Source organism: Heterodontus francisci, chromosome 23, assembly GCF_036365525.1.
Source record: "Heterodontus francisci isolate sHetFra1 chromosome 23, sHetFra1.hap1, whole genome shotgun sequence".
In the NCBI taxonomy this organism is placed as follows: Eukaryota; Metazoa; Chordata; class Chondrichthyes; order Heterodontiformes; family Heterodontidae; genus Heterodontus; species Heterodontus francisci.
In genome coordinates this window covers 38,734,588-38,744,276 of record NC_090393.1, presented here as the reverse complement: position 1 = coordinate 38,744,276, position 9,689 = coordinate 38,734,588, and the positions used below count along the sequence as shown (strand labels likewise).

At 40.3% G+C, this 9,689-nt stretch overlaps 1 protein-coding gene across 1 annotated transcript; it reads left to right on the top strand.

Annotated features, from left to right (window-relative positions):
* The first annotated feature begins 551 nt into the window (after positions 1 to 551).
* On the top strand, positions 552 to 7,787 carry lhx5 (LIM homeobox 5). The gene is made up of 5 exons (XM_068055578.1): positions 552 to 721; positions 2,546 to 2,769; positions 3,524 to 3,801; positions 4,601 to 4,766; positions 7,402 to 7,787. The coding sequence occupies exons 1-5, from the start codon at positions 552 to 554 to the stop codon at positions 7,785 to 7,787; spliced, it is 1,224 nt and encodes a 407-aa protein (XP_067911679.1).
* The last annotated feature ends 1,902 nt before the right edge of the window (positions 7,788 to 9,689 follow it).

Here is a 9,689-nt window from a genome sequence, read left to right as displayed (position 1 = left end):
CCGAGTAAACCTAACTCCCACAATAGTAATGGGCTGTTTTCCTCTGTGCGGACACAACGTTGCATTCAATTTAGATATGCTATAAATTAAGCGTTTCTATGGTAGCGTGTCTCTGATTGGGCGACATATCCCGTACGTGGCGGCAAACGTCACCAAATCTGAATAAGGATGCGCGAATTACAGCTTCGTACACAAAGATGATGGGGACAGCATGAGCGACGAGAAAAGTCCCATCCAGCCCAGATAGGATGAATTTGAGTTGATTGCTGAATGTGTAAGGATAGCTTCAAGAAGCAAGATGAGCTGCTAGCAGGCGCATCTGAAAGTAAGAGGATTATTTTGCATTTTCCAGCTCCTTCAAACTTCAGGGAGAAAAACAACCCTACCCATCGCGTGCAGCTTCGGCAGAAGGGGTAAAGTAGCAGCTGCGAATCTGACAAGAGGAACTTGAACGGAGCAACTGGATGTTTGAAGTGCAATCTACAATCACTTGAAGTTACGTTTTTTTTTCCAAAGGAAAAGGCAAGATTCTATCCCTGAAGCAAACCACGATGGTGCACTGTGCTGGTTGTGAGAGGCCTATTTTAGATAGGTTCCTCCTAAACGTGCTGGACAGAGCTTGGCACATCAAGTGCGTCCAATGCTGTGAATGCAAGTGCAACTTGACTGAAAAATGCTTTTCAAGAGAAGGGAAGCTTTACTGTAAAAACGATTTCTTCAGGTGAGCTGATGAGCTTCCATTCTCATTTTAAAGCGACGGGGATTCTTTTTAAACATTCAACTATGTATAATTTTGTTTCTGTGTTGTACATCTGACAATATTAAATCCACCAGACGGCTGGATACTGTTTGTCCCCTGAATGTTTCGTCCATTCGTGCGCATAGACAATTATGGAGTTGAGTTTGAGTAACTCTTAAAAGATAATTAAAAGCCCATAATTAAATAAATACAGCAACATAAACCTAGAAAACGCATTTGATTTTGATTCCCGTATAGGCCTACAAAGGGCTTCATATGGCCATGTGTAACTTGAAAGATTTATTGGGTGTTACACGAAACAGTCCACATTGTTTTTGCCCGGGATTGCAATACCGTAATATGCGATATAAATCTATTTAGATAAATACCCATAGCTATTATTTCCAATCTGCCTGGTATTTAATACGCTCAGTGGATCTAATTGTTTCCGGGTCTACTCAACGTTCCGTGCACCTTCTCATACACACAGCCAACACGGAGGACATTTAAACGGGGACTTCAGGTATATCGCAAGCTACAGTGTGACCTGTTCACAATCGCAGTGGTGCATGTCGAAAGTTTGGAAGCTTTTGAAGGTTTTAGGGAGTACCAGCAAAACAAAGTTAGATCCAAATTGTAATTCAAATGCAAAAGGTAGATGATGCAATATTCTTATTTCTCAGTAAGTGAAAGAGATAACGCAAACGTTTGCTATTTAAAAATTGAACATAAACTGCAGGTGTCTGGAAATAACACTTGATTACTGGGCCTAACCGACGTGCATTTAAATGGGAAGAATGGGACTTTTCCCTTTCTGACTCCTTCCAAATGCAAACTACTCACCAATTTGAAGATTCTTTTAAGATGCCTAATGTAGCAACATTTTAAACGTATTTAATGATTCTGTTAAGCTGCAAGTGAACTAATTATACCTCGCGGATAAGACAAAGATGACTAATTCTTTCACTAAATCAACAAAATCGGTCTGGACGGCAGCTGTGCTTTTGAGTGTACGGAAATAATCACGGGGATAGTGTCGGGCCATGCATGACTTTTCGAGTTCTAGCCTTTGAGAAATGGAGTTTGGAGGCTGTTGGCCTCTCCCACTTCCTGTACCGGAATCCCCTGCATTTTTTCCGACCCAGAACCGGTCATCTTAAAATAATAATAATTGAAAAAAAAATCTTTCGCCTAAGTTAAGCATTAGGGGACTATGTTCATAAGTATCTTCTAATGTAACTTAGTTTTCTCAGAGAGTATATATGGGGTGCGTGCTTCTATGTATATTGCAGCGCTTTTATGAAATCTAATACGTTCACCTCTAAGGGCACAGTGATTTCAATATTCTAACTTTATATTGTAATTTTGTCATTGTGAACTATTTCAAAATGTTCTCACTTATGGCTTGCTATCGTGTTTCCATCCTAATTAATTTTAATGAGTATTAAAATCTATTCAAAATCCAAAAGGAGTTTTTTTTTGTTCTTCAAAAAACGACAGACGGATACTTTCACAAGCATTAAACAGTGAGGTGCCAGTGAAGACAATTTAAATGGAAATGTGAGCCCTCTTCAAGTCTTCTTGAAACGCATTTTATTCATAACAGGAGGAATAAACTGCCGCGTTGCTGAAGATACTCTGTTCGCGTCCGACAAGGCTAAGCACTTCTGTCAGATTCGGAGAACTGTTTATAATTATTAGGTCCTCGTGACTGTCTTAATTGCACAATTTTCTCAATGAGATGGTAAAGGCTTATTTAATTATGGAGGTGGTATATATTTACACGGCGCCCGTTTCTGTTTACAGGCGGTTTGGTACAAAATGTGCGGGATGTTGTCAAGGTATTTCTCCCAGTGATCTCGTAAGAAAAGCGAGAAATAAAGTGTTTCACTTAAACTGCTTTACTTGTATGGTTTGTAATAAACAACTGTCGACTGGAGAGGAACTCTATATTATCGATGAAAATAAATTTGTGTGCAAAGAAGACTATTTAAGCACCAACAGTTTAAAAGATACCAACTTAAATTCAGGTAAGGCCCGTTCTTCTATCAACGCGCGACTATTAACGATCATGGAAGACGGGATGTTGTTTTTGTCTTTCTCCCCTATGGGGGTGTCACTAATTCAAAACGCCTTAAACATACCCCCCCCCCCCCCCCCACAACCCCCTCTGGCCCCTCTTTTCTCCAACTTGTGTAATCGGAAACTTTATGCAATCTTCATCGCCTATGTGGGATCAATGCAGAAATCCCATTTACTTTGACCACATGCCGCGCGTTTGATCTCTAAAGTGTATTTACAAGAAGATTTTGAGATAATTTATTACATTGGGGCATCATCCATGGGAAATACCTCTCAGGGTTTCCATTTGGATATGATGTGGTTTAAAGTCAAATCCACAGCCACGGCATTTTTCATCTTTTCATGGAAATGATTTTCTAATCGGTGTGAAATTGCAACTGCATTTTATGAAAATACACAAATATAACATTTCGTTAAAAAATGAAAGTAAGCTCTAAAAGCTTTTTAATGGGAAACTTAAAATTGAAAACATAAAATACGTGTTTCGGGGAAGCGTACCTGTAAACATTTATTGGAGATACGTTCAAAATGTTGCTAATGACTTGGATTATTACTTTGTGATTGTTGAAAAGTCATCCCTCTTCCCAGGCAATACTTGCCGAGTTTATCTAGTTTGTTCTTTACATGCTGGTGGAATGACAACAGCAGCTTTCATGGAAGCCTGCTTCTGACAGGTTAATAAAAGCGGTTTGTGTCTTTCAGTATCTTCGTGCACAGATCGGAGTTTATCGCCTGATATCCAGGATCAGAATATAGATGATACAAAAGAAACGGACAATTCCACCTCGTCAGACAAAGAGACGCAGAATAATGAGAACGAGGAACAGAGCATGGGCACCAAGCGGAGAGGACCCCGAACCACGATTAAAGCCAAGCAGTTAGAAACATTAAAAGCTGCTTTCGCCGCTACCCCGAAGCCCACCCGGCACATACGGGAGCAACTTGCTCAGGAAACAGGCCTCAACATGCGGGTTATTCAGGTACCCGAACGTCGTTGCTTTTCCGGCCCTGATCCACTTCATCTGTATATCTTGACCATCACTCTCTGTGTTATTACATTTTTAAAGGGAAAAAAGGATTTATTAGAAATGAATGAACAGTTATTTTACTGTTATTTGTTTATTCAAATATTTTCACTATATGCTTAAGTGAAGTTGCAAATATTTCGAATCTATTTTTTTTCGTTGAAAATGTACAGGAGGAACACTTAATCCACAAAGTACCTGTGTTTCATTTTATCTTGGGACATTTTTCAAAAATTCACATCAAACTCGAAATACCTAAAAGACAATTCAGTACTGCACGGGTACCACTGAGAGTGCGGGCACCAAAGGAACACAATGCCACTCACTATGTTCAATGCCCGGGCTACTTTGCTGCACACGCATAACCAATCTGACGCTTTGTCTTTACCCATAGCATTTACAGTTAATGCTTTTTATGATCCTTCCTGACACGATCGATTTCCTGCTAATGTCAATCTTTGAGGCGCGCCAGAATTATGTCATTACATTTTCACCATCAAATTGTTAACTTTTTTTTCTGTGTAAAGAATTAACTTTTTTAAGGGAAGGGCCAGATCCTGGTTTAAGTGATAAATTATTGCTTGCAACATCATCTTTCTGCACACAAAGGAGAGGCATTGGTTTAATTAACAGGCACAGGAATAAAGTGATTTCGATGAACGGGTTTGTCCTACGATTCATTGTTTACATAGGGTAGGTATTATTGAACGCACTTGCTATATTTCTATTAAAGAACGGCCTATTGTTTTGCCAGGTCTGGTTTCAGAACAGAAGATCTAAAGAGAGGAGAATGAAGCAGTTGAGTGCTCTGGGTGCACGGCGGCACGCTTTCTTTCGAAGTCCCAGGCGCATGCGTCCTTTGGGAGGGCGCCTGGACGAATCGGAAATGATGGGCTCTGCTCCCTACAATTACTATGGAGGTACTTTTACAACATTCAACTTCCAAAAGAGTTTGCCTGCTATTAAAGAGGCAGTGTGCGGACGGGGCATTTTATTTTCCCAGTACTATAATATCACTGTTTTCTCTCACACCCCGTTTGTGTCATTGGATTGGCAGAGAAGGATGCGGAATTTGTAGTGTTCCCTTTTTTGCAGTCAGACAGAAAGCGCACTGGACAGGTCCCTTTGTAATTCGGCTGCGTTACATCTGTTATTTTATCAGGTGATTCGTATTGCTGAGTCTCCTCTCTCGGGATTTTATTTCGTGTTCAACTGCACTAATGCGGAAAAGGCAAAAGAGTTTTAACGCTTTTGTTACCAAATGCAATAGTTTCCAAGCTTTAAAAAAATCCAGATCCATCACTTCGGATATGCGTTTGTCACTTTGCATTGCGTGAATCATTTGGTTGTGTAATGTTCACCTCCCTTCCCCAGAAACCTTTTCTTTAAATCCCCGACTATTATCTAGACGTTTCACTGGAACGTTTAACCAATGCGTTCATTTTTGTGAATCGTCACGACTGCTCCAGATAAAAGCCAAGAGTTCATTTGATATTCGCCTAGTTTACGCTCTATACGTTCGTACGATCCGAGTGGTCTAAGGTGCTCGGTTGCTATGACTTTCTCACTCGTTTTGTGGCATCTGCACGGGTATTGAGTGAATGATCGCAGCCTGTTGAGCTCTTTAATCCCCCCCTGTAAGAGATTCCGCTCCGGCGCTGGCCAAGTGCGCCCGATAAAGCAATGCATTGTGATGAAGCTGTCTTTTTGAAGAGAAGCCTAGCCCATTCAGCGTGCACTTTCTCTTGTGTTTCCGCGAACAAAGCTACAGCTGCAGTCTTTTGTCGGATATTCACCCAGGATTTGTTCCAATTACCTCGAACTCTTCGAGCATATGGAGGGTCACTTGCAGAGCGCCACGACTCTGCTCTTTGCCGTTTGCTGCAGCCTTCTGCTTCCAAATTTAAAACAGTACCTTCACTAAATTAACGTATTTCACATTTTTTGCTGAAATGAATATAATAATTGTATTCTAAGTATTTCTTCCTTATGTACCCACGATAAGAAGTTCCCAGTTTTATCTAGCACTAAGTACAGTAGTATTAATATGTCAAATTTTGACTGCAGTCGCGCTGAGTTTCCATTGCTGCGCTCAATCATCTAACATATCAGTACTTCATAAATCGAAATTTAATACGAGTTTACTGAATTATATATTACAATTCGTGTCCTATTGCTGAATAGTATAAGTATTACGACTCCTTTAGGTAGGATGTATTACGTATGCTAATATAAAAACTCATATTACTGCACGGAATACCTAATACCCAACAGTACTTACAGATAGGGAATGGCTTTTTAGTTACATTTAGTTAGCAGGAAAATTATTGACACTTCTATAAAGTATAAAACCTTACTAGGAGCAGACACTATATTTTTCTAATAATGTGGTTATAAATTAGCTACAATTTTGTGGAATATCAAAAAGTGAGATCAACAAAGAACCGGCATCAACAGGTTTCAGATATGAATTCTGCGGTTGCGCTGTGTGCTTATTAAACGCATTAGATACATTTGGAATCTATTGTATCATAATTTCCACGCTCATGTACAAACATTGGATTTTATAAGTATATAGATAGTGATATCACATTTTACTCAAACTAAACCTGCGCGTAAACCAATATAGCTTTTGTGTAGGACTGATGTAGTAAGTCATGTAACCAGGCAGGAAGTCGTCAATTGACTGTTGGCGTTTAAGTTCCCGTCTTTTGGCCTTTACCAACAATAGTAATTAGTCCTCCTAAAATTACGCACACAAAGACTGCTTACGTTATTTACTCCAATGATTTTTAACTAGCCAGCCAAACATAAAAAGAACAAACTTTAATTTGTAACGGGGAGGTCAATGGATTTAAGTTAGTCTATGGACAGTCATATTGGTTAGAAGTAATAATTATCAAATGACAAACATTAAATCACAAAATATGTTTGCTCTGATTGCGTGGGAACAGGGTCTGGAGAGCGAAGAGTAAAACTCTAACCTTGGTCATTTTACACATCTGATTATAAAATCCGAAAGTTAGAAATTTTGTCTATCATTGAATACTACAGCGCGTCATGTCCCAATTGTTCATAGACTGGGGTTCACTGGGCCCTGAATTTTATATGTCGGCCAAAAAATGGGAAATTATGGTCTGTAGCAAAGTTCTGTTTTCAAACAAGTTAGCATCATACTTCTGAGCTGCATTTGCTAGTTACAGCATGAACATCACACTCCTGAGTGTGCAGCTGGTAATATTTACTGGTCGTTCTTATGGATGAGGAGCAACAAGTCCTCACTAGAGAACTAAATCACCCCATTTTAATAACTTCTGGTAATATTTTAAACTGAATGTAATTTTTCTTCCATTACATATTAATAGACAACTGTATTATATTTCTGTACATTTTTTGATTTAAAAGTTACACGATTGGTGTGGTAGGAAATACTTCTGGAATGTAAGCTGAAGTTATTCCTTTCTTTGAAGAATCGACAGAAATGAGTTATGCTCCATGAATTAAATTGGAATATAATTGCAAAGGTAAACACCTTTCTCCTTTTATCCCACGCAGATTATCAAGGAGACTACTACGGCCCAACTGCAAATTATGACTTTTTCCCGCACGGTCCACCGTCCTCTCAAGCACATTCGCCGGCAGATTCCGGCTACATGCAGTCCTCAGGACCTGGAGGAACCTCACTCGGAGTACTTGAACCTCCCCTATCCGGCCACCATCCTCCCACTATCGGTGGCAGCGAAAACCAAAGGTATACGGACATGATTTCCCACCCTGACACCCCGAGCCCTGAGCCAGGTATGACCGGGCCGCTGCACCCGATCCCGGGCGAAGTGTTTAGCGGAGGACCCAGCCCGCCCTTCTCAATGTCCAGCAACAGTGGCTACAGCGGGCCGCTTTCACATCCGAGTCAGGAGATGAATGAGACTGCGGTCTGGTGAGGCGGCTCAGCCACCCAGCCAATGGGAATGATCACAGCGCTCTGGCATTAGGTTACTGAACTTTCACCTTTTTCTAAATACTTTGTCCCAACCCCACGGGCCGTAACCTTGGGGACATCCCCTCCCCCAGCCACCCTCCCTCTCCCACACCCAAAGAGGCCGAGAGGATGTGACCAATTGCCACATTCAACAACCCCTGTCTCGTTACAAGTGACCTCACAATAGGGCGGGGGGGGAGGGCGGGGAGAAAGTCGGCGATGCGCATGCGTAATTGGCGCCGCGAAGATGGCGCCACATCCGGTATGCGCAGGGAACTCTGGGAGCGGAACTGCCTGCTGGGAAAACTGGAACTGCCACTTGCACCGCCCCGCAGTGAAAGTTGGAAGAAGGCACTGGATATTAATAGTTACTGGTTCTGTTGTTAATGTGAATAAAGATCGTTTTAGTTTCCACCCACCATCATCTGACAATCCATGTTTCCATGAGTCATAGAAAATCTGGCATCGATGATGACAATCACTTTTAGTGCTTTGGATAGTTAGTTCCCATCCCACGATCTTGGAGATCCCTACGTGACACCTTTTTAAATTTCTTTAATTAACTGTAAAATTGTCACCATTGATGTTAAAAAAGTAAAACTTGAATAAATATCCTTTTTTAACAAACAGCGATTAGAAAGTTTTATTTTGGGAGTTTTCTATTCTGATGATAAGTGTGTGTGGGTGATGGGATTTATTACGGATGTGTGCTCATCCACGAAAGGGAAAACTCAAAATACCTCACTGTAACTTTGGTTCAATACAACACTGCCAGAACGGATAATAGATTGAAAGATTGTGTCTCTTCCTGTCGCAGTGTGCCATCCATAAAACTAGAAATTAAATACAAATGGACTTGATGAAATGCAGTAATAACCTCGCCGCACTCAGACATTCTACTTTAACCGTGTACACAAAAATGCTGGATACCTCAGTGGACATTAATCATAAAATCACAGTTAAACCTTTGGCGGTATATTTATGCAAGCCATCATTTTACAGTCTATTGCAATACTATATATATATAGCGCCCCCTTTATCCCTACGCCTACCCAACTTATTGTGTAAGTTATCTAAATGAAGGAAGTGGCAGCACATTTTAATCTGGCATAAAATGAATATATAGCTTCAGGCCGTTAAATATGAATGATTGTCGTCTTGTTCCTATATGCCTAAATATATGCATGGCTTAAAAGCTGTTACAACCACCATTTATAAAATGAACATAACTTAGCCTCAGTTTCCGAGGTAGTTTCCTAAATTAACGACCAACAAACGGTATGGGTTGACTGAAAGGATTTTACGATGGTGGTGGTGAAAATCTCCAATATATTTTGCGCTAACCAGGCACTATGATTCCAATGATTCATTCTAAGGTTACATCTTGCAGTTATTGTATGAATGCAGTTGTTAGATTGTGTTAAATGTTAGATCGTTCTTATGAATTGAACACAATTTTACAAAAATCTTATTCTATCCGTGTTTTTGCAGCACTCCTGAAGCACATTTTTGATATACATAGTAAAAAAAAGTTACAAGGTGGCGAAGGGCAGAATTATTGGTTAATTAATGCATCGCCCCCAGTAAGAGTTCTAGAAAGCGCAGGTAAAAAGATCGCTCCAGACAAATGATTATGGCGGTATGATGAACGAACTGCTGTAAGTGCTCCTTTACGAGCTTATCTTTTTTTTTACAGATCTATTTTTACCAAAAAGGAAATTTGCGAGTCGCGATAGTCAACCTAATAGTAATTTCTTCGAACTGAAATAAAGCGAATGTACAGTGTGCATGCGTTTTTTTTAGTCACAATGCGAAATAAGACGCCTGTTCAATTTAAAGAGGCTGTTCAGAGGCCAACTGCCAA